This window comes from Bufo bufo, chromosome 1 (genome assembly GCF_905171765.1).
Source record: "Bufo bufo chromosome 1, aBufBuf1.1, whole genome shotgun sequence".
In the NCBI taxonomy this organism is placed as follows: domain Eukaryota; kingdom Metazoa; phylum Chordata; class Amphibia; order Anura; family Bufonidae; genus Bufo; species Bufo bufo.
In genome coordinates, this window is record NC_053389.1 from 784,606,857 (window position 1) to 784,629,707 (window position 22,851).

At 42.5% G+C, this 22,851-nt stretch overlaps 1 protein-coding gene across 1 annotated transcript in view; it reads left to right on the plus strand.

Annotated features, from left to right (window-relative positions):
* Positions 1-22,000, plus strand: part of LOC120988465 (LIM homeobox transcription factor 1-alpha-like) — a 144,466-nt gene extending 122,466 nt beyond the window's left edge. Inside the window, exon 8 of the mRNA XM_040415949.1 lies at positions 21,849-22,000. Within this exon, the coding sequence (XP_040271883.1) occupies positions 21,849-22,000 (152 nt within the window). The remainder of the gene's footprint in view (positions 1-21,848) is intronic.
* The last annotated feature ends 851 nt before the right edge of the window (positions 22,001-22,851 follow it).

Here is a 22,851-nt window from a genome sequence, read left to right on the forward strand (position 1 = left end):
ACAAGCTGAGGCCTGCTTGATTTAAAGTAAGGGTGAATGTAACACCCCAGAGTTGTGTTACTACACGCCTCTACCCCGCTACTATCTGTTAAGAGCTTTTATACTGTCATCTGATGTGATTTTGCTTATGTCTTCACAAATGTGCATGCAAACCTATGTTAAATGCAATTGTTAAAGTCATTTTCCTGGTATACCAGCAGGTGGCAGCTTCATTGGTAGAGATAGTTTTAATGTTATGGCTGTTCATAGTGGAACAATCCTGTTCTATTCTGCCCCCCTGCTGAAGAGAAGTGGAGGATTCTGTCTTCCTGCAGCAAGGGAGGGAAAAACAAGTTAGATCCAGATTTAGTTACCCCCTGTATAGGGAAGAAAGCAAGGACCAAGTCTCGGACTGAGACTTTATCACATACCCAGTCTGAGCACCTGCAGCCTAAGCTGGATGAAAAGAAGTAGAAACTACAACCTCCAGAGTTCCAGGAAGAAAGCATCCCCTGAGAAACCATCTGAGAGATAAGTCCAGAGACCTAGGAGAAGCCATTCCTCCTCAGCTAGTCTGTCCCCACAAAGCAGAAGTTATAGAAAAGTGCAGAAGATTAAATCCTGTCACTGATTGCCAAAACCTGCTGGGACCAGATACCAAAGCTGTATACTGCTTGGATACTAGTCATCTTCAGTAAAGAAACGTTTGAACTTCATCTAAAGGTCTGGACATAGATTCTGCAGCAAAATTCCTCTATTACTCCTACTATCACTACACTCACATTTATTGCAAGTGAGCCAGGAGTCCAGCCGTACCCAGGTAGGAGACACCGTTGACACAATTATCACCACCCTATAGAGCAGGGATCTCAAACTGCGGCCCACCAGCTGTTGCAAAACTACAACTCCCACAATGCCCGGACAGCCTACAGGTATCAGCCTACAGCAGGGCATTGTGGGAGTTGTAGTTTTGCAACAGCTGGAGGGCCGGAGTTTGAGATGCCTGCTATAGAGACATTATAAGCCATTACACCACTCTGGCATTCCTAATCTGGGATGTGCGTTATAACACCTTGGAAGGGCCCTGGGATAGTAACCTGCGCACGCTGCAATTGGCGTCACGACAAATACGGAATATTATTAACCCGTATATCCCCGGCCATTGCAAAAGTGGTATCACGAACAGGATCGGATTGTGTGCCTATCATCTCTACAAGGCCTAAGAATTGTGTTAAAACCCTGAAAATTGACTTTATTGCTTTTATTGCGGTGCCAGAAAGCGCTAAACAGTGCGCGCCAGCACTCCAAAGGTTAATTCGCCATATTTCTGTAATGGTGCCGCTTCTTCATGCCCTTTGAAAGCAAATTTTTTTTTTACAGACATTGAAACAAATTTTAGCTTTTTCTGATTTGTTTTCTTAATTTTCTTGATTTCATTTTTTAGGACTACAGTCTTGTGAAAAAATTAGGACACCCTTTGAAAGCATGTGGTTTTTTGTAACATTTTTAATAAATGGTTATTTCATCTCCGTTTCAACAATACAGAGAGATTAAAGTAATCCGACTAAACAAAGAAAACTGAAGAAAAGTCTTTTCAAGATCTTCTGTAAATGTCATTCTACAAAAATGCCTATTCTAACTGAGGAAAAAGATAGGACACCCTTGCCCCTAATAGCGAGTGTTACCTCCTTTGGCTGAAATAACTGCAGTGAGACGGTTCTTGTAGCCATCTACCAGTCTTCGACATCGGTCTGAGGAAATTTTACCCCACTCCTCAATGCAGAACTTTTTCAGCTGTGAGATGTTTGAGGGGTTTCTTGCACGTACAGCCCTTTTCAAGAAAATTAAAGCTGAAGCGGAACTGGACCATGCAACATGACAATGACCCAAAACATACTAGTAAATCAACCAAAGATTGGCTGAAAAAGAAGAAATGGAGAGTCCTGGAATGGCCAAGTCACCCCACAGCATCTCAATGGGATTCAAATCTGGACTTTGACTTGGCCATTCCAGGACTCTCCATTTCTTCTTTTTCAGCCAATCTTTGGTTGATTTACTAGTATGTTTTGGGTCATTGTCATGTTGCATGGTCCAGTTCCGCTTCAGCTTTAATTTTCTAACTGATGGTCTCACATGTTCTTCAAGCACCTTCTGATACACAGTAGAATTCATCGTGGATTCTATGATGGTGAGCTGACCAGGTCCTGCTGCAGCAAAGCAGCCCCAAACCATGACACTTCCACCTCCATGCTTCACAGTTGGTATGAGGTTCTTTTCTTGGAATGCTGTGTTTGGTTTACGCCAAACATGTCCTCTGCTGTTGTGTCCAAATAATTCAATTTTGGACTCATCTGTCCAAAGAACATTATTCCAGAAGTCCTGGTCTTTGTCAACTTTATCGCTGGCAAATTTCAGTCTGGCCTCGATGTTTCTCTTGGAAAGCAAAGGTTTCCTCCTTGCACACCTCCCATGCAAGTTAAACTTGTACAGTCTCTTTCTGATTGTAGAGGCATGTACTTCTACATCAACAGTAGCCAGAGCCTGCTGTAGTTCTCGAGATGACACTTTAGGGTTTTTGGATACCTCTTTTAGCATCTTGCGGTCTGCTCTTGGGGTGAACTTGCTGGGGCGACCAGTCCTGGGCATGTTGGCAGTTGTTTTGAAAGCCCTCCATTTGTAGACTATCTTCCGGACAGTGGAATGGCTGATTTCAAAATCTTTTGAGATCTTTTTAAATCCCTTCCCAGACTCATAGGCTGCTACAATCTTTTTTCTGAAGTCCTCTGACAGCTCTTTTGCTCTCACCATGGTGCTCACTCTCACTTCAACAGTCAGGAGCACACCAAACTAAATGTCTGAGGTTTAAATAGGGCAAGCCTCATTCAACATGCAGAGTAACGATCTACTAATTATGTGCACCTGGTGTGATATACCTGTGTGAGATCTGAGCCAATTTAAGAGGGAATACATGTGAGGGTGTCCTATCTTTTTCCTCAGTTAGAATAGGCATTTTTGTAGAATGACATTTACAGAAGATCTTGAAAAGACTTTTCTTCAGTTTTCTTTGTTTAGTCGGATTACTTTAATCTCTCTGTATTGTTGAAACGGAGATGAAATAACCATTTATTAAAAATGTTACAAAAAACCACATGCTTTCAAAGGGTGTCCTAATTTTTTCACATGACTGTATGTCCTTCCACACAAAGCTGTTCATTCCATTCACATTACTGTATCATGATATTTTTTGATTTGGAGGATCTCTAATGATTGAATTGTTCCTCACCAGCACGCTAAAGGCTTTATTAAGAATTTATTTTTTGTGGACCTCTTACACCCCACAGCACTTCTAGAAATATTGACATAATTTACCAGTCACTGTCCTTGAATGCCAGCTTGTCATTACAGCCCTATCGGTGTTCTTGTATCTTGTGAACAAACTGGAATTTCCAACATGGTTGGAGACATTTTGCTCCGTGTGGCGGATTTCTAAGACAGTAACAGGGTTACCCATCAAAAAAAAAAAAAATCTCCAATTTCCTGTGAAAATGTTATTAACAATTTGAATAAAACCATATATACTCATTATTTTATCCTATAATAATTTTGCACTCAGCATGCTTACTACATCACTAGATGCATGCTTTATGGGATCTAGTTTATAAAATGGGATCATTTATAAGAGTTTTCTATCATTTTGCAGCTCAACGCCATTACATGTGTGCAATGGGGCCTGAGCCATTTTTAGTTTATTATCTGAAAGGCCCCAGGTGCTCCTTTTATATTTGGGCCCTGTTAGGGCCACAAAGGGGATATTTCTGAAGACAGGAGAAATGGGGTGATACATTTTGGGGTGTACTTCTTCATTTTCATGTGCTCTGTAGAAAAAAAATCTGTCTTTAAATTAACACTTTTGTGTAAAAAATGAAAAATATATATATATTTTTGCCTGCTTAGCATTCATTTCTGCAAAAAACTAGGGGGTCTAAAAGCGCACTAAACCTATAGATGAATACCTCGGGGGTCTAGTTTTCAAAATGGGGTCATTTATGGGAATTTCTATAATTTTGGCAGCTCAACGCCGTTACAAGTGTGCAATGGGGCCTAAAACATTTTCAATTTATTATCTGAAAGCCACTGGGTGCTCCTTTATGTTTTGGCCCTGCCGTGTGTCAAAACATAAGATTAGGGCCACAATGGGGGTATTTATGAAGACAGGAGAAATGGGGTGATGCATTTTGGGGTGTACTTCTTAATTTTTATGTGCTTTGTAGAACAAAAAAAAACAGTCTTTAAATTGACACTTTTGTGTAAAAAAATGAAATTTTTTTTTTTTTTCACCTGCTTAGCATTAATTTCTATAAAAGACTAGGGGGTCAAAAAACTCATTACACCCATAGATGAATACGTTATGGGGTCTAGTTTTCAAAATGGGGTCACTTTTTTTGGGGGGGGGGTTCTATTATTCTGACACTTATAAGCCTCTGCAAACTTGGCTAATTGCAGGAAAAAATATGTACTTCAAAAATTAAAAAATTTATGTTAAAATGGTAAGTCAAGCAAATATGATGTTCATGGACGTTGAAACTCAAAAAACAAAAAAAGTTTATTGATATTCGGTATTAAAAAAGGGTGCATAACCTCTAAACATTATATAATAGGGTGATCTGTGGCATCTAGTGTGTAATGCCAAAATGACACACGTCTCCCCTGTAATTCACCAGGGTTAGGCCTCATGCACACGACCGTAGTTCTGGTCCGCATCCGAGCCGCAGTTTTTGCGGCTCGGGTGTGGACCCATTCACTTCAATAGGGCCGTAATAGATGCGGACAGCACTCCATGTGCTGTCCGCATCCGTTGCTCCGTTCCGTGGCCCCGCAAAAAAAATATAACATGTCCTATTCTTGTCCGTTTTGCGGACAAGAATAAGCATTTCTACAATGGGCCGCCTGTTCCGTTCCGCAAATTGCAGAAGGCACACGGGCGGCTTCCGGATCTGCAATTTGTGGACCGCAAAAAACGGCCCGGTCGTGTGCATGAGGCCTTAAATGTATTGTATGGTGTTTTAGTTGTCACAATAAACGTGCCTGCCCAACATGTGGATAGATATATGTTGTCTCAATGTCACGAGGTTATTATCCACATGATATAGGGATCATTTAGGCCGTATAACGTTCAATAACTATTAAACCCTAGGGATAAAGACCTCCGGCCCCTCCATATAGGCAAGAAACCCAGTGCTGGGCACGGTAACAGCACCGCTCTCGCCACTGGGATATGAGCGTCACCCAGGGGGTGGCCGTGCACTGTGCCATCCACCGGGGATGAAACGATGGTGCTATACTCCTGCTTGCAGATGTACCAGCTGATATGGCTCATATACAGCCAACTATCAGCCACAGCTAGCGAGAAGTACTAGTACTGGACGGCTCGTCGCGTTTCTGTGCGCCTGGTACGCACACTTCTTCAGGAGCAAAGAGCACAAGTAGTAACAAAAGAGCCCTGCCTAAGCCACACTTCTCTAGTGTGAGAGTCGGCATTCTAATGTGGCTTGAAGTGAGCCACGGCACTGTGATGGCCGCGAAGCGTAATAAATAGGGTGAACACCCCGCCCCCGCGTGTTCAGCCAATCCTGGCGAGAGACAAGCTCTAGCGTCGCCGGTCAACTGACAGGCAGGAGGAACAAGGCACACCCAGTCCAGTACTAGTACTCCTCGCTAGCTAGGACACAGTTTTAAATTAGAGGGGCAAAGGTTTAAAAGTAATATCAGGAAGTATTACTTTACTGAGAGAGTAGTGGATGCATGGAATAGCCTTCCTGTAGAAGTGGTAGCTGCAAATACAGTGAAGGGGTTTAAGCATGCATGGGATAGGCATAAGGCCATCCTTCATATAAGATAGGGCCAGGGGCTATCCATAGTATTCTGTATATTGGGCAGACTAGATGGGCCAAATGGTTCTTATCTGCCGACACCTTCTATGTTTCCATGTTTCTATATGAGCCATATCACATTTGCTTGAATAATCAGTCTGGACATATACCTTTTTCACCATATTATTTGTTTATAGTACTTAAAATAGTAAGTCTCCTAAATAAATAAAAAAGTGCAGCCAAAATAAAGATGTGGAAATATATTTCGGATAAAAATATTGAATAGTATTTATGTATGTAGGTGAAATACTGCAGTTGAAAATAGGAAAATATGCCAATTTTTACAAATTTTCATAGATTTTATTATTTTTTTTATAAAGATACACATATTTTATCAGTAAAATGTTACCACCTAAGTAAAGTACAATATGTGATGAGAAAACAATGTCAGAATTAGGCTACATGCACACGACCGTATGTGTTTTGCGGTCCGGAAATTGCGGATCCGCTAAAAAAAACGGATGATGTTCCGTATGGCATCCATTTTTTTTTTTTGCGGATCCGTTTTTTTTTTTTTTTGCATATCCATTGTAATAATGCCTATCCTTGTCCGCAAACTAGAAAAAAATAGGACATGCACTATTTTTTTTTTGCGGGGAAACAGAATGGACATACTGATGCGGACAGCGTTTTTTGCGCACCCATTGAAATGAATGGGTCCGCATCCTATCCGCAAAAAAAAAACGGAACGGACACGGAAACAAACAACGTTCGTGTGCATGTAGCCTTACTTTGATGTGCAAAACCTTTACGAAGTTATTCTCTGCTAAAGGCCTCGTGCACACAACCGTTGTGTGTTTTGCGGTCCGCAAATTGCGGATCCGCAAAACGCGGAAAGGCCTCCGTGAGCGTTCCGCAATTTGCGGAACAGCCCGGACAGCCAATGATATAACTGCCTATTCTTGTCCGCAAAACGGACAAAAATAGGACAGGTTATATTTTTTTTGCGGACCACGGAACGGAGCAAAGGATGCGGACAGCACATGGAGTGCTGTCCGCATCTTTTGCGGCCCCATTGAATTGAAATCTGGCTTGGGCATTGAGGCCCAAACAGGCTTGGTCACTAAGGGGTTAATAAAGCCAATTGAAATTGATGATGCTGCTATTTTGCAAGAAGCTGAAGCTGACAAATAAGTGTATTTCACTAAAGAGTCCACTTTACTGTCCATAGTGATGATTCTTCTGAAAGAAAAATTGACGTCATTTCTAGTTTGGTCACTGTAAGGCCTCTTTCACACGGGCGTAATGTTTTTGGGCCGGATAAGATCCGGGTGCGTTGTGGGAAAATGCACGATTTTTCAGCGCGAGTACAAAACATTGTAATGCGTTTTGCACGCGCGTGAGAAACATCGGCATGTTTGGTACCCAAACCTGAACCCGGACTTCTTCACAGAAGTTCGGGTTTGGGTTAGGTGTTCTGCAGATTGTATTATTTTCCCTTATAACGTGGTTATAAGGGAAAATAATAGCATTATTAATACAGAATGCATAGTAAAATAGCGTTGGAGGGGTTAAAAAAAATAAAAAATAATTTAACTCACCAGCCCGGCTTCTCTTCTGTCTTCTTCTTTGAGGAATAGGACCTTTGATGATGTCACTGCGCTCATCACATGGTCCATCACACAATATTTTACCACGGTGATGGATCATGTGATGGACCATGTGATGAGCGCAGTGACGTCACCACAGGTCCTTTTCCTGTGCACAGCAAAGATGAAGACAGAAGAGAAGCCGGCTGCACGAACAAGTGGATTAAGGTGAGTTAAATTATTTATTTATTTTTTATTTAACCCCTCCAGCCCTATTGTACTATGCATTCTGTATTAAGAATGCTATTATTTTCCCTTATAACCATGTTATAAGGGAAAATAATAATGATCAGGTCCCCATCCCGATCGTCACCTAGCAACTGTGCGTGAAAATCGCACCGCATACGTACTTGCTTGCGGATGCTTGCGATTTTCACGCAGCCCCATTCACTTCCCTGGGACCTGCGTTGCGTTGAAAACGCACACAGAGGAGCATGCTGCGATTTTCACACAACGCAGAAGTGATGCGTGAAAATCCCCGCTCATGTGCACAGCCCCATAGAAATGAATGGGTCCGGATTCAGTGCGGGTGCAATGCGTTCACCTCACGCATCGCACCCGGGCGGAAATCTCGCCCGTGTGAAAGGGGCCTAAGGTGACTTTAGAAAGATCCTCCCTGCATGTGGTAAATTCCAGGTCTAATTTATAGATGAATGTATTTAAATCTAGTGCAGTGTACTTAATAGCACTGAAAGGACTAATTATTGGTTAAAGCTTGGCAAACTGTGTTAGGTTGAAAGGGTGATGGACCAGGTCTTCACCCTCCATGTTGGTGTTAGTCTAAGGCTACATCCACACGAACGTTGTTTGTTTCTGTGTCCGTTCCGTTTTTTTTTTTTGCGGATAGGATGCGGACCCATTCATTTCAATGGGTCCGCAAAAAAACGCGGCATTATTATTTTTTTCCTATTTTTTTCTAGTTTGCGGGCAAGGATAGGCATTATTACAATGGATCCGAAAAAAAAAAATTTATGCGATACGGAACGTCATCCGTTTTTTTTTTTTTGCGGATCCGCAAAACACATACTGTCGTGTGCATGTAGCCTAAGTCTATAGATAATACCTACATGTGCAAGCTCTTCAAAGCATGGTCCAAGTTCAGAGAACCTTGGTCTCCTATTCTTCAGCTTCCAAGGTAGCAACTCCACAACCAAAGTGTCCCTGAGAGAAGGAACCCATAAGGCCATGCATTGAATTCAGACAGCAAGGTATTATTGCAGAAAGACTTTGCATAAGCACCATACCACATTGTCAGACGGACTAGCCATCCGTATCTAATATTTGCACCCATCTCTCCAGGAAATTCAGATGTATCTAACAGGAACCTTACTGCATGCTTATGGTTCTGATTAGAGACTGCAAAGTGTCTTTGGAGAGGGAAAGAAAGGGAGTACTATACCTTCCATCATTGCTGCTATCCATAGTTGCTGTTTTGCTTTGGAATTGTGCCTTTTCCTTCTGGATGTACTACTAATCCCATTTGCACTTCACCAAAGAGAGATTGATTTAGTGATACCAATGGGCCAGGTTATTGATTGCACCATACATCTTCCAGCCCCCTACAACCGTACTCCTGCCTTCCACCCTAACTACCACCAGGCAGGAGTCCTAATACCAGGGTGTGCCCCGAGGGACAAAAGGTTGAGCCACACAGACACCGCATGGCCCCAGGGAGCACCAGAGGAGAGATTGCCACTGTGGACTATGAGTTCTATTGTACGACTGCAAACATCATAGCCACTACCACTCCCGTCTTCCTCACAGCACTCCCTGGTGGGTCGCTGCACTAGCACATGGGTCAAACTTTTTGTCAGGTTTGAGCCAGCCCTTTAGTAGTAGGTCCAGCAATACTTTGGCTCTTTTTTTTTAGGGAAACAGAATAAGGGCTCTTTCACACTTGCGTTATTGTCTTCCGGCATAGAGTTCCGTCGTCGGGACTCTATGCCGGAAGAATACTGATCAGGATTATCCTAATGCATTCTGAATGGAGAGTAATCCGTTCAGGATGCATCAGGATGTCTTCAGTTCCGGTACGGAACGTTTTTTGGCCGGAGAAAATACCGCAGCATGCTGCGCTTTTTGCTCCGGCCAAAAATCCTGAAGACTTGCCGCAAGGCCGGATCCGGGATCAATGCCCATTGAAAGGCATTAATCCGGATCCGGCCTTAAGCTAAACGTCGTTTCGGCGCATTGCCGGACCCGACATTTAGCTTTTTCAGAGTGGTTACCATGGCTGCCGGGACGCTAAAGTCCTGACAGCCATGGTAAGTGTAGCGGGGAGCAGGGGAGCAGCATACTTACCGTCCGTGCGGCTCCCCGGGCGCTCCAGAGTGACGTCAGGGCGCCCCAAGCGCATGGATCACGTGATCACATGGATCACGTCATCCATGCGCATGGGGCGCTCTGACGTCATTCTGGAGCGCCCGGGGAGCCGCACGGACTGTAAGTATACCGCTCCCCCGCTCCCCGCTCCTACTATGGCAACCAGGACTTTAATAGCGTCCTGGGTGCCATAGTAACACTGAAAGCATTTGGAAGACGGTTCCGTCTTCAAATGCTTTCAGTACACTTGCGTTGTTACGGATCCGGCAGGCACCTCCGGCAACGGAAGTGCATGCCGGATCCCAACAACGCAAGTGTGAAAGAGGCCTAAGCCATCCGTCTTAAAACAACTTTTGAAAAACTTCTCAAACTCTACCGGCTTTTTACCAGCTTGTATAAGTTTCCAACTTTATGTCGGTTAATTATTAGTAATCATCATTGTCCAAGCTTGAAGGCTCCTCAGAAATTATCTTTCCTTGTAGCAGAACCAAAGGAGAAGCAGAGAAATCAGATGAGTGACTAGGATATTTTTTTTACATACAATTGATGCTTAAAAATAATTTTCTGAGACTGTACTACTGATTACTTATCCTTCCGACAACCGGGACCCCCGCCGATCAGATGTTTGAGAAGGCACTGGAGGTCCTTTGAGCGCCTCAGCCTTCTCTCTGCTCACCACGCACAACACCATCCATTTGATAGCAGCTGTGCTAGATATCGCAACTCAGTACACTTCAATGGAGCTGCTCCTTGGCCATGTGTCCAATCAACGTGACATCACGTGGCACAGGGAAAGCTGCAAGAAGGCCAGAGTATAGGTCCTCAGTAGTAAAGTCTCAGAAAACCCCTTTAACAGCAGAGGAGGCAGCGGGCACTTGCTGAATGGTGCTGTATAGTTAAGATGCCGACAGGGATTTTTTCCCCAATCATGCATAATGGAACAAAACAGAACCCTTATTTGTGCCCATAGAAATATATTATGGCGGAGCAAAACGGAATGACTCTTAGGATTCCCTTTTGAATTCCGTCCTAAAATTCCATTATATTCCGTTATAACGGACACTGTAACGGAATGAGGAATGCTAATGCGAACCCGCCCTAAGAAGGACGCGGAGGGACAGTGACCACTCGGTTTTGACATGATATATATGTTCCACTGTTCTGCATCTAGTTGTCTTCTAAAGGCAAGAATTAAAAAAGATGTACCTGGTGTTTCTGGATATTTATAGTGGAGCTCCTTCGGTTTAATTATTTAATAATATTCTTAATAAACTTGTTTTTCATCCAATAGCCATGGATCTAGACTTAACCTTTGGTGTGCTGCCTAAGGACATCCTGGAAAAATCTACTTTGTAGTATGGGTTGTTACGTTTATTTATTTTTTATTTGGATTTTTAAAAAATTATTAAACTTTTTTTTTTTTTATAGTTTATTTAAGTCCCACTAGGTGGCATGGATATTATATGTTTCTTTTACATGGGAGCTGTAGGTGCTAAAAATGCAACTGTTTGGTATACAGTTGCACACTATGAGGCTTTACTTTTGGTGCACACAATGGGATATTTCCTTGGTGTACATTATACAGTACGTCTGAACCAGTGGTATGATGTGAACAGAGACTTAACCCCTTCCTGACCAGCATCGTAATAGTATGGTGCTGAAGGAAGTGACTTCCCGACCAACGCCGTAATACTACAGCTCGATGATCGGGCTGGTGCAGGAACTGCGCCCGCCTGATCAGCTGCAGGGGTCTGGCTGTTCCCGTTAGACGGACCCCTGATGTATGCGCCAGAATCGGTAAAAACACAGATGCTGGCAAATTAACCCTCATCATGACGCGGTCAGCGCTGACCGCATCATGTGCGGAGTGTGTAGAGGGAGGGAGCTCAATCCCCGTCCCCATCGGGTCCCCACGCTGCTGTGACGGGGACCTGATGGCTGGGACAGCAGCCCGATGCCTTCCTTAGGCATAATGGCTGCCTTTCCTGTTAAGCTGTGAGATCCAGCCCCCTGGATCTCACAGGCGGGAAGACTGTAAGTGTATTACAGTGAGTAATACACTTACAGCTAATGCATTACATTACAGATGTATTGTAATGCATTGTACAGGGGATCAGACCCCCAAAAGTTGTGGGGGGAAAAAAAAGGAAAAAAAAAAAAAAGGAAAAAAAAAAAGTTTAAAGTTTTGCACAATAAAAAAAAAAAAAAGTTTTAAGTAAAAAAAGGGTTCTTTTTACATATTTAAGTAATAATAAAATTGTAAAAAATAGGAATAAAAAAAGAAAAGTATACATATTAGGTATTACCGTGTCTATACCGACCGGCTCTATAAAAATATCACATGATCCACCCTGTCAGGTGAATGCAGTAAAAAAAAAACAAAAAAAACTGTGCCATTTTTTGGTCACCTTCCCTCACAAAAAGTGTAATTCCAAGCGATCAAAAAGGCATATGTACCCCAAAAGGGTACCAATCAAACCGCCATCTCATCCCGCAAAAAATTAGACCCAACCTAAGACAATAGCCAGAACAATAAAAAAAAAAAAAATAGGGAAGTCAGAAAATGGCAACACAAAAACAAGATTTCATTTTGTTCAAAAATGAATTTACTGTGTAAAACAAAAACAAAAAAAAAAGACATATTGGGTATAGCTGCGTCCGTAACAACCTGCTATATAAAAATATCACATTATATGCCCCCTCAGGTGAATACTGTAAAAAATAAAATAAATTACACCAAAACAGCCTTTTTTTCACCTTGCCTCACAAAAAGTGTAATACCCAGCGATCAAAAAGTCTATTTATTTATGGTACCAATAAAAAGGTCACCTCATCCCCCCAAAAATGAGCCCCAACATAAGACAATAACAAAAAAAAAAAAAAAAATGGTGCCCATAAACCAATCCATCAAAATCTGAGCTTCAAAAGCCATATGGCGCTCCTTCCATTCTGAATCCTGCCATGTGCCCCCCCCCCCCCAGCAGTTGACCACCACATACGGGGTGTTGCTGTATTCAGGAGAAAATGGGTAACACATTATGGGGTGTTTTTTCTCCTGTTACCCCTTGTAAAAATCTAAAATTTGGGGCTTAAGCAACAAATTATTGGAAGAAATGAAACTTTGCATTTTCACAGCCAAGTGTTTCCAAATTCCGTAAAACGCTTAGGGGGTCAAAGTGCTCAGTACCCCCCCTAATACATTCTTTCAAGGGTGTAGTTTCCAAAATGGAGTCACTTTTTGAGGGTTTCCACTGTAGGGGTACATCAGGGTCTCTTCAAATACAAAATGGTGCCTAGAAACCATTCTAGCTCCAAAATCCGTGTAAAACAAAACATGCAATGCAAAAGCTCTCTGCAAACCAAATAAAATACAAAAATGCATAATAATTGCTAGTGCTATACTTATAAATTAGAGATGCTTGGCAAATAAATTTTGTACAAAATTATTTGAGCCCGTCTGCCGCACGTCAAGGCGATCTCTGTAAGATGGGTTCCTAACACTAAATTCTACCTGTTATGTGCCATGACGGCTACCATACAATTCAGGGAGTGTAGGTTCCACATGTATGCTGGGCCTGCTTTAATTTCTGTCCTCTTTGGTGCCAAAATGGCCTCCATTATATCCAAGGAATGCAGGTACCAACATGCATGCTGAGCCCACTCCACACCTCTCCTGGTGCCAAATGGCCACCAAAGAATGCCAAATGGCTTCCAGTGAATGAGGGAGAGCAGGCCAAGCTATATACTCACACTAATTAAAATCAGCCTACGGGGCAGATGAGCTGGTCAGGAGTGCACGACTGAGGTGTCAGCCACACCTTCAGTACAATCCTTTCCTTCTAACCACTGCCACGTACCTATACAGCAGTTTACCACCACATATGGGGTATTTCTGTAAACTGCAGAATCAGAGTAATGCATATTGAGGTTTATTACCTCTCCGTAGTTTAAAGAAAAGGTCTATTAGGCTACTTTCACACTGGCGTATTGGCTTTCCGTTTGTGAGATCCTTTCAGGGCTCTAACAAGCAGTCCAAAACAGATCAGTTTTGCCCTATTACATACTGAATTCAAAAGGATCCGCTCAGAATTCATTAGTTTGGCTCAGTTTGCCTTCGTTCCGTCTCAATTCCGCTTTGGAGGCGGACACCAAAACGCTGATTGCAGCGTTTTGGTGTCCGTCTGACGAAACTGAGCCAAACGGACCCGTTCTGACACACAATGTAAGTCAATGAGGACGGAACCTTTTTCTATGACACAATCTGGCACAATACAAAAACGGATCTGTCCTCCATTGACTTTCAATAGAGTTCTTGACCGATCCGTTTTGGCTATGTTAAAGATAATACAAACTGGATGCATGCGGTTGCATTATCTGAACGGATCCGTCTGTGCAGATCCATGATGGATCTGCACCAAATGCGAGTGTGAAAGTAGCCTTAGATGACCAGCACAAAGTGAAAGTACCAGTCACACATAAAAACAATTAACCCTTTGTAACAGAACGGCTGAATAATTTTAATAAAGGTCCATTGAAAATATGAGTTTTTGTCAAAAATGAGTAAATTGCAATCATAAAATGAAAATTTACTCACCGAAATTTTTGTTTCCTGGAGTCCGTAGGCAGCACATAACGAAAGGGTTAAGTCCCCTAGGTACAACCTGGATAGAGACACATTAGCAAGCAGTAGACTTGATTAATTGGCAATTAGCAGGCTATATAGGATAACACATGACACCAGAGCCTTGTATTTGTATGCAGCAATAAATTTATTAAAGGGGGGGGAGAGTTGTGCTGCCTACGGACTCCTGGAAACAAAAATTTCGGTGAGTAAATTTTCATTTTACTGATCGTCCTTGGCAGCACATAACGAAAGGGACTTGATAAGCAGTACTCATTGGGAGGGAGCACTGGCCGCCACTTGAAGCACTCTTTTGCCAAATGTTGACCCTTCAGCTGCTAATACGTCAAGTCTGTAATGCCTCATAAATGTGGACACAGAAGACCACGTAGCCGCTTTACAGATCTGATCAAGAGAAACCTGTGCCAATTCTGCCCAAGATGAAGCTGTAGATCTCGTAGAGTGTGCTTTTAACCCGATAGGGCACTCTAGGCCGGCAGCAGTATAGGACTCTTCAATTGCACGCTTGATCCATCTTGCTAGTGTTGCTTTACTAGCTCTCTTTCCTTTATTTAGTCCTTGGATCTGTAAGAATAATCCTTCTGATTTTCTGAAGGTAGCAGTACTTTGAAGATATGCCTGCAATGCTCTTTTGACATCCAGTAAATGCCAATGCACTTTCTCTTGAGGATCTGAGTGAAGAACTGGAAGAGAAATCTCTTGGTTAATGATCACTACCGATGCTACTTTCGGGAGAAAACCTGGCATGGTTCGTAGAATAATACAGTCGCCCATATCTCTAAAATATGGTTCTTTATGTGACAGAGCTTGAAGTTCACTAGCACGTCTGGCCGAAGTGATTGCGACCAGAAAGAGGGCCTTCATAAATATATGCTTCAGAGACGAGGATTCTATTGGCTCAAAGGGTTCTTTTAACATAGCAGACAATACCACAGACAAATCCCAGGAAGGGATCGGCACACTGGTAGGAGGTCTTAGATTTTTCAGAGCTTTAAAAAATGTACGCATTATTTGATTATTCGAAAATTTCCCTTGTAACTGGGCATTGATCGCGGTGAACTGTACTTTCAAGGTGTTTGTTTTTAAACCTTTACTAAAACCTTCTTGAAGGAACTGCAGAACAGATTTTAAATCTTCAGGAAGAGAAGAAGTTTTTTGGCACCAGCCATTAAAGGTCTTCCATACTCTATTGTATATTTTAATAGTTGTTGGTTTACGGGCTGCTAGCATGGTATTAACTAGCTCAGAAGAAAAACCAAGTGATGTTAGTGACTGCTGCTCAGCCTCCAAGCCGCAAGCTGTAGGCTGTTGGGATTGTGGTGAAGAAATCCTCTCTGGATCAGCAAGTCTGGGCGAGGAGGGATTTCCAGCCTCTGCCCCTGGAGAGAGATAGGGCTAGAGCGAACCATGTTCTTCGGGGCCAAAAAGGAAGGACTGCTATGACATCTGCACGATCTTCCCTTATCTTTTTTAGGACTTTTGGTATAAGGGGAATCGGAGGAAATACATAAATCAGGCCCTTCTTCCAACTGATTGACAGTCCGTCTATTGATAATGCTTGGCAGGAGCGATGAATGGAACAGAATTGATTGAGTTTCTTGTTCTGATCTGTTGCCATGGCGTCGAGACAGGGTTTCCCCCAGCGAGATACAATGCTGTTGAAAACTGTCAGATTTAAGCTCCATTCCCCTGGATGTAGAGGGGTGCGGCTGAGTAGATCTGCAGAGTGATTCAAAATTCCCCTTATATGGATAGCTGAGATGTCTTTTGTGAACTTCTCTGCCCAGGCCATGAGGATAGCACATTCCTTGGAGAGACTGTGACTCCTTGTGCTCCCCTGTTTGTTGATATAATAGACAGTCGGTAGATTGTCTGACTGAATCAGTATTTTGAACCCCGAAAGATGTGTTTGAAAATGAAGAAGGGCTAGCCTCACTGCTCTGAGCTCCCTCCAATTGGAGGACATTAATGCTTCTTTCTTCGTCCACTTCCTCTGTACCCATAAATTGTCTACATGAGCACCCCAGCCCCAAGAGGAGGCATCCGACGTGAGGATTTTTTGGGCATGGGGATTCAGACCCCTGCCTTGCTTTAGGTGAGGAGACGAAATCCACCACTTCAGGTCCTGGCATGTTGCGGTTGTTATTACCATCTTCTTGTCCAGGGAGCTGTAATTTTTGTTCCAGCTGGTTAGAATATTGTTTTGTAAACTTCTGATGTGAGCTTTGGCCCAAGGAACAGCCTCTATAGATGACGTTAGGAGACCTAACACCCTCATTGCATGATGGATAGAGATCTTGTGATTGGACAGAAGTTGATGCACTCCCCTGTGAACAGATGATATTCTTTGCGGAGATAATTTGATTGTCATTTGATCCGAATTCAGAACATATCCTAGAAATTTTATTTGTTGAGATGGAATTAGAGAAGATTTTCCCTTGTTTATTAGGAATCCATGGGACTGGAGCATTTGTATTGTGGCTTGTAAATGGAGGTTCAGTTGTTGGCTGGAACTCGCTATTAAAAGCCAATCGTCCAGGTATGGGATACACATTATACCTTCCAACCTTAGCGCTGCTGTTAGGACAATTGACACCTTCGTAAATACTCTCGGAGCAGAAGTTATGCCGAAGCGGAGGCATGTAAACTGGAGATGTGTAATACAAGTTGTCGTCCGAACTGCTACTCTCAAGAACTTTCTGTGGCTGGGGTGAATCGGAATATGTAAATAAGCGTCTGCCAGGTCTATTGACGCCAAATAATCTCCCTTTTCCAGAACCATTAGAACTGATTTTATAGATTCCATTTTGAATTTCCTTTTCACCAAGAACTTGTTCAGGAACCTGAGATCGATGATTAGCCTCCATTTCTTCCCTGGTTTGGGTACGGGGAATACTTTGGAATATACCCCGCTGAACTGTTCTTCTGGAGGCACTGGTTCTAATGCTCCTTTTTGGATGAATTCTTGAAGTAGATGTAAAACAACTTGATCCCTGGGATGATTTATATAGTATCGGTCAGGGGGAAATTGTGCGAACTCTAGTACATATCCGTTTTTGACCGTGGACATGACCCAAGCGTCTGTAGATGTGAGAGACCAGACGGGATAGAATAGCTTTAGTCTTGCGCCAACTTTTGGCTTTAGGGTGGCATCATAATTCAGGGGTTTTTTGGTTAGTTTTCTTCTTATATTCAGCCCTTTCCTGTCTGCCCCGAAATCTTCTTTGTTTAGAGAACTGTTGTCTGTTCCTGAATCTAGGAGATCTTCTCCTTTGTGAGCGAAAGGGTCTAAACGATGGTCTCTTTTTTGACGGTGGAAAAACTGAACCTTTGCCCTCGTTCAAGGATTTTTTCAAGTTGTGGACCAAACAGAGATGTTGGCTGAAAGGGAAGACTACAGAAATGATTCTTGGATAATATATCCCCTGGCCATTGTTTAATCCAGAGCACCCTCCTTGCAGTATTGGAAAGGCTCATGGAGCTTGCTGAGGATTTTACAATATCCAGAGGAGCATCACACAAAATATCTGAAGCAGCTTTTATTACTGGAAAACTTTTCAAAATCTCTTCTCTAGACACCCCATCTTCTAGATCATGGGATAGCTGGGATAACCAGATTCTTAAAGCTCTGGCCACTGGTACTGAAGATAGACCAGCTACACAGGCCGCTGAAGAAGCAGCATAATCTCTTTTTAATAAGGTTTCTATTTTTCTATCCATAGGATCTTTTATAAGGGAAGCTCCCTCCGCTGGAAAAATCGCTTTTTTAGACAGACGGGCGACTGCTAAATCTACTTTGGGCACAGAACCCCATTGCGCAGAAAATTTTACATCCAATTTATAAATGGATTTTTGTCTGGATCCTGGATTTGATTTTTTGTCAGGTGTATCCCAGTCCTGTTTAATCCATTCATGCAGGACTGGATGCCCTGGAAACACATTCCCTTTAGACTTGGGAAAATAAAAAAGTTTATCTGATTTGGATTTTCCTGAGGTGTCTTTATCAGACTCTAATGTATGTTTTACTGCTTTAATTAATTCATGTAATTTTTCTTTATGAAATATAAAAAATTCATCAGGATCATTAGAAGACTTGTCAGAATAGATTTCTCCTTCAGAGGAGGAAGAAATCATCTATGGAGGTGGAGACTTGCTTGTATGTCTAGGTTTTTTATTTATAGACCTGACTTCATCAAATACTGAAGTAAGTTGCTCCTTAAACCACATAAGAAAGTTCCCAGACTGGATAGACGTAGTAGGTGACAGGCAATCAGTGCAGACATTAGTGTGTATTTCGTCAGGAAGAGGCTGTTCACATTTCTGATATAAACGATGCCTAATTTTCCTTTTCCTTTTGCTGGATTCCTCCTGTGAGGCAGACATCTATAGTTAAACATACAAAAAAGTCAATTAGGATGTATACAGCCAGATCCCTGAGTATGCAAGGACAAAAGCAACATATAGGGAATTTAATCCTGCAGAGTAATCATAGATGCAGAGCAGTAAAAGCATGGATCACTCCTAACTCAGGAGAGCCAACAGCCTAATAGCAGGAAACACACTTAGGCTACTTTCACACCTGCGTTAGGTGCGGATCCGTCTGGTATCTGCACAGACGGATCCACACCTATAATGCAAACGCTTAGATCCGTTCAGAACGGATCCGTTTGCATTACCATGAACAAAAAAATAAATAAAAAATAATATATATATTTTTTTTTGTTCATGATAATGCAAACGGATCCGTTTTGACTTTACATTGAAAGTCAATGGGGGACGGATCCGTTTGAAAATTGAGCCATATTGTGTCAACTTCAAACGGATCCGTCCCCATTGACTTACATTGTAAGTCTGGACGGATCCGTTTGCCTCCGCACGGCCAGGCGGACACCCAAACGCTGCAAGCAGCGTTCAGGTGTCCGCCTGCTGAGCGGAGGACAAACGGTGCCAAACTGATGCATTCTGAGCGGATCCGCGTCCACTCAGAATGCATTGGGGCTGTACGGATCCGTTCGGGGCCGCTTGTGAGAGCCTTCAAACGGAACTCACAAGCGGAACCCCGAACGCTAGTGCGAAAGTAGCCTAAGTGGCCTAGATGGCTGTGCATTACAACACAGCCAAACACATGGTTCATGGTTGTAACAGAGGCAAACATACAGGATAAAAATCCTCTACTCATAAACTAGAGGAGGAACATAACATCCAAGAAAACCAAGACATCCTGCAGCCTGCAAACAATATCTTACTTTCAAGCAGTCGGCCCCCGGATCCCCAGAGTCACCATACTTACCGCAGTAAGCAGCGGGTGAGACGTTCTGGCTGAGTGCACAGGTATCACGCCGGAGTGAGCTTAAAAGCCTAACTTACGGGACTCTCTCCTCACAGCCGCACGTGCACATAATAAGACACCAAGCCGGAATATCACATCGGCTGTGGAACGAGGCACTGTAAGTTTTTACACAGGGGAGGTGCGCTCATTCCACCTTCAGGTTGAGGGACAGGGAGCCTGTATACAACCTGGCAGGGATCGGGTCCTTTGCAGGATGGTAGCAGGATGTTTAAAGTGTCTCTTCTGATACCTAGAGAAAAAAAAAATACAAGGCTCTGGTGTCATGTGTTATCCTATATAGCCTGCTAATTGCCAATTAATCAAGTCTACTGCTTGCTAATGTGTCTCTATCCAGGTTGTACCTAGGGGACTTAACCCTTTCGTTATGTGCTGCCAAGGACGATCAGGAAACAAAAATTGCCTCTGAAAGTGTACAGTCGTGGCCAAAAGTTTTGAGAATTACATAAATATTGGAAATTGGAAAAGTTGCTGCTTAAGTTTTTATAATAGCAATTTGCATATACTCCAGAATGTTATGAAGAGTGATCAGATGAATTGCATAGTCCTTCTTTGCCATGAAAATTAACTTAATCCCAAAAAAACCTTTCCACTGCATTTCATTGCTGTCATTAAAGGACCTGCTGAGATCATTTCAGTAATCGTCTTGTTAACTCAGGTGAGAAAGTTGACGAGCACAAGGCTGGAGATCATTATGTCAGTCTGATTGGGTTAAAATGGCAGACTTGACATGTTAAAAGGAGGGTGATGCTTGAAATCATTGTTCTTCCATTAACCATGGTGACCTGCAAAGAAACGCGTGCAGCCATCATTGCATTGCATAAAAATGGCTTCACAGGCAAGGATATTGTGGCTACTAAGATTGCACCTCAATCAACAATTTATAGGATCATCAAGAACTTCAAGGAAAGAGGTTCAATTCTTGTTAAGAAGGCTTCAGGGCGTCCAAGAAAGTCCGGCAAGCGCCAGGATCGTCTCCTAAAGAAGATTCAGCTGCGGGATCGGATTTGCCACCAGTGAAGAGCTTGCTCGGGAATGGCAGCAGGCAGGTGTGAGCGCATCTGCACGCACAGTGAGGCGAAGACTTTTGGAAGATGGCTTGGTGTCAAGAAGGACAGCAAAGAAGCCACTTCTCTCCAAAAAAAACATCAGGGACAGATTGATCTTATGCAGAAAGTATGGTGAATGGACTGCTGAGGACTGGGGCAAAGTCATATTCTCTGATGAAGCCTCTTTCCGATTGTTTGGGGCATCTGGAAAAAGGCTTGTCTAGAGAAGAAAAGTTGAGCGCTACCATCAGTCCTGTGTCATGCCAACAGTAAAGCATCCTGAGACCATTCATGTGTGGGGTTGCTTCTCATCCAAGGGAGTGGGCTCACTCACAATTTTGCCCAAAAACACAGCCATGAATAAAGAATCTTACCAAAACACCCTCCAACAGCAACTTCTTCCAACAATCCAACAACAGTTTGGTGAAGAACAATGCATTTTCCAGCACGATGGAGCACCGTGCCATAAGGCAAAAGTGATAACTAAGTGGCTCGGGGACCAAAACGTTGACATTTTGGGTCCATGGCCTGGAAACTCCCACAGATCTTAATCCCATTGAGAACTTGTGGTCAATCCTCAAGAGGCGGGTGGACAAACAAAAACCCACTAATTCTGACAAACTCCAAGAAGTGATTATGAAAGAATGGGTTGCTATCAGTCAGGAATTGGCCCAGAAGTTGATTGAGAGCATGCCCAGTCGAATTGCAGAGGTCCTGAAAAAGAAGGGCCAACACTGCAAATACTGACTCTTTGCATAAATGTCATGTAATTGTCGATAAAAGCCTTTGAAACGTATGAAGTGCGTGTAATTATATTTGACTACATCACAGAAACAACTGAAACAAAGATCTAAAAGCAGTTTAGCAGCAAACTTTGTGAAAACTAATATTTTTGTCATTCTCAAAACTTTTGGCCACGACTGTACATAGACTTTAAATGTTTTTTATGGTTTGGAAATACATTTTCTTATACATTTGTCTTCCCAACAGATGCTGATAATGTTTTTCATGATATGGACAGTGAAAGCATCAATTATCTAGGTGGATCTTTACTGACATCTTCTGATGCAAGCAACCTACAGACCCGAGCTGGACCCATTGATCGTCTGTATTCCATGCAGACCTCTTACTTTGCCTCCTGACCACAACAGGTGACATGGAACTGTCATAGTCAGTTGCAGATATCCACCTACTGTAGGTGATAATTATTTACATCCAAAATATCAGGACAAAAAGACATATGGACTACCTATGAACTGGCAATCTAATTGAAGATTATCTAATTTGCGTTCTCCATGTTATTATTTATATAGCTTTTACATGTCTTATCTATGTCATTAATGAGAATATGTTCATTCTGACAGTTTTCTATGGCATGCTATTTTTATTTCAATATTCTTGTGGACATTTCTTTAACTGTAAAGCAGTGAATGAGAAAAATGTATGTCTGAAGATTGGGCTGTTTTATGGCTGAAGATTGGGTTGAATAAAATTAGGATTTTGTCATGGTTGGGAATGTTTAGAGTTGAATTCTTCTTACATGTCTCCATATAAAAGGGGTATTTAATCTGATGAAGAGATGGCAGGTTATGATTTCACGTTATTATCTGGTACCGCACCAATCTTAGGAGTTGATTTAGCACTGCATCTCTTTTTTAGTTTTCAATAAATGGATATGCGGGAACTTCACTTGAATGGGGGCATACTGCAGTTTTCTGCACAGTGGGGGCAGGATGCCACTGTCTAGGGAAAAACAGTAAAGGGGATGCAGTGGTAAATAATATGGACCCACACTGATGTTATGATGGCATATCCTAGTGAATTACCCTTTATTTATACATGTGAACCCCAAGGAAAGGGTTTTTTGTGTCCCTCAGAGGGAGCTCATTATTGGTTTGCAGGGATTCCAGTAACAGTAGGCAGGAAGATTTCTATAGTGTGGTGGTTATTGTATTTGCAATACAAATAAATTTTCCCTGGTTTGAAATTGAGT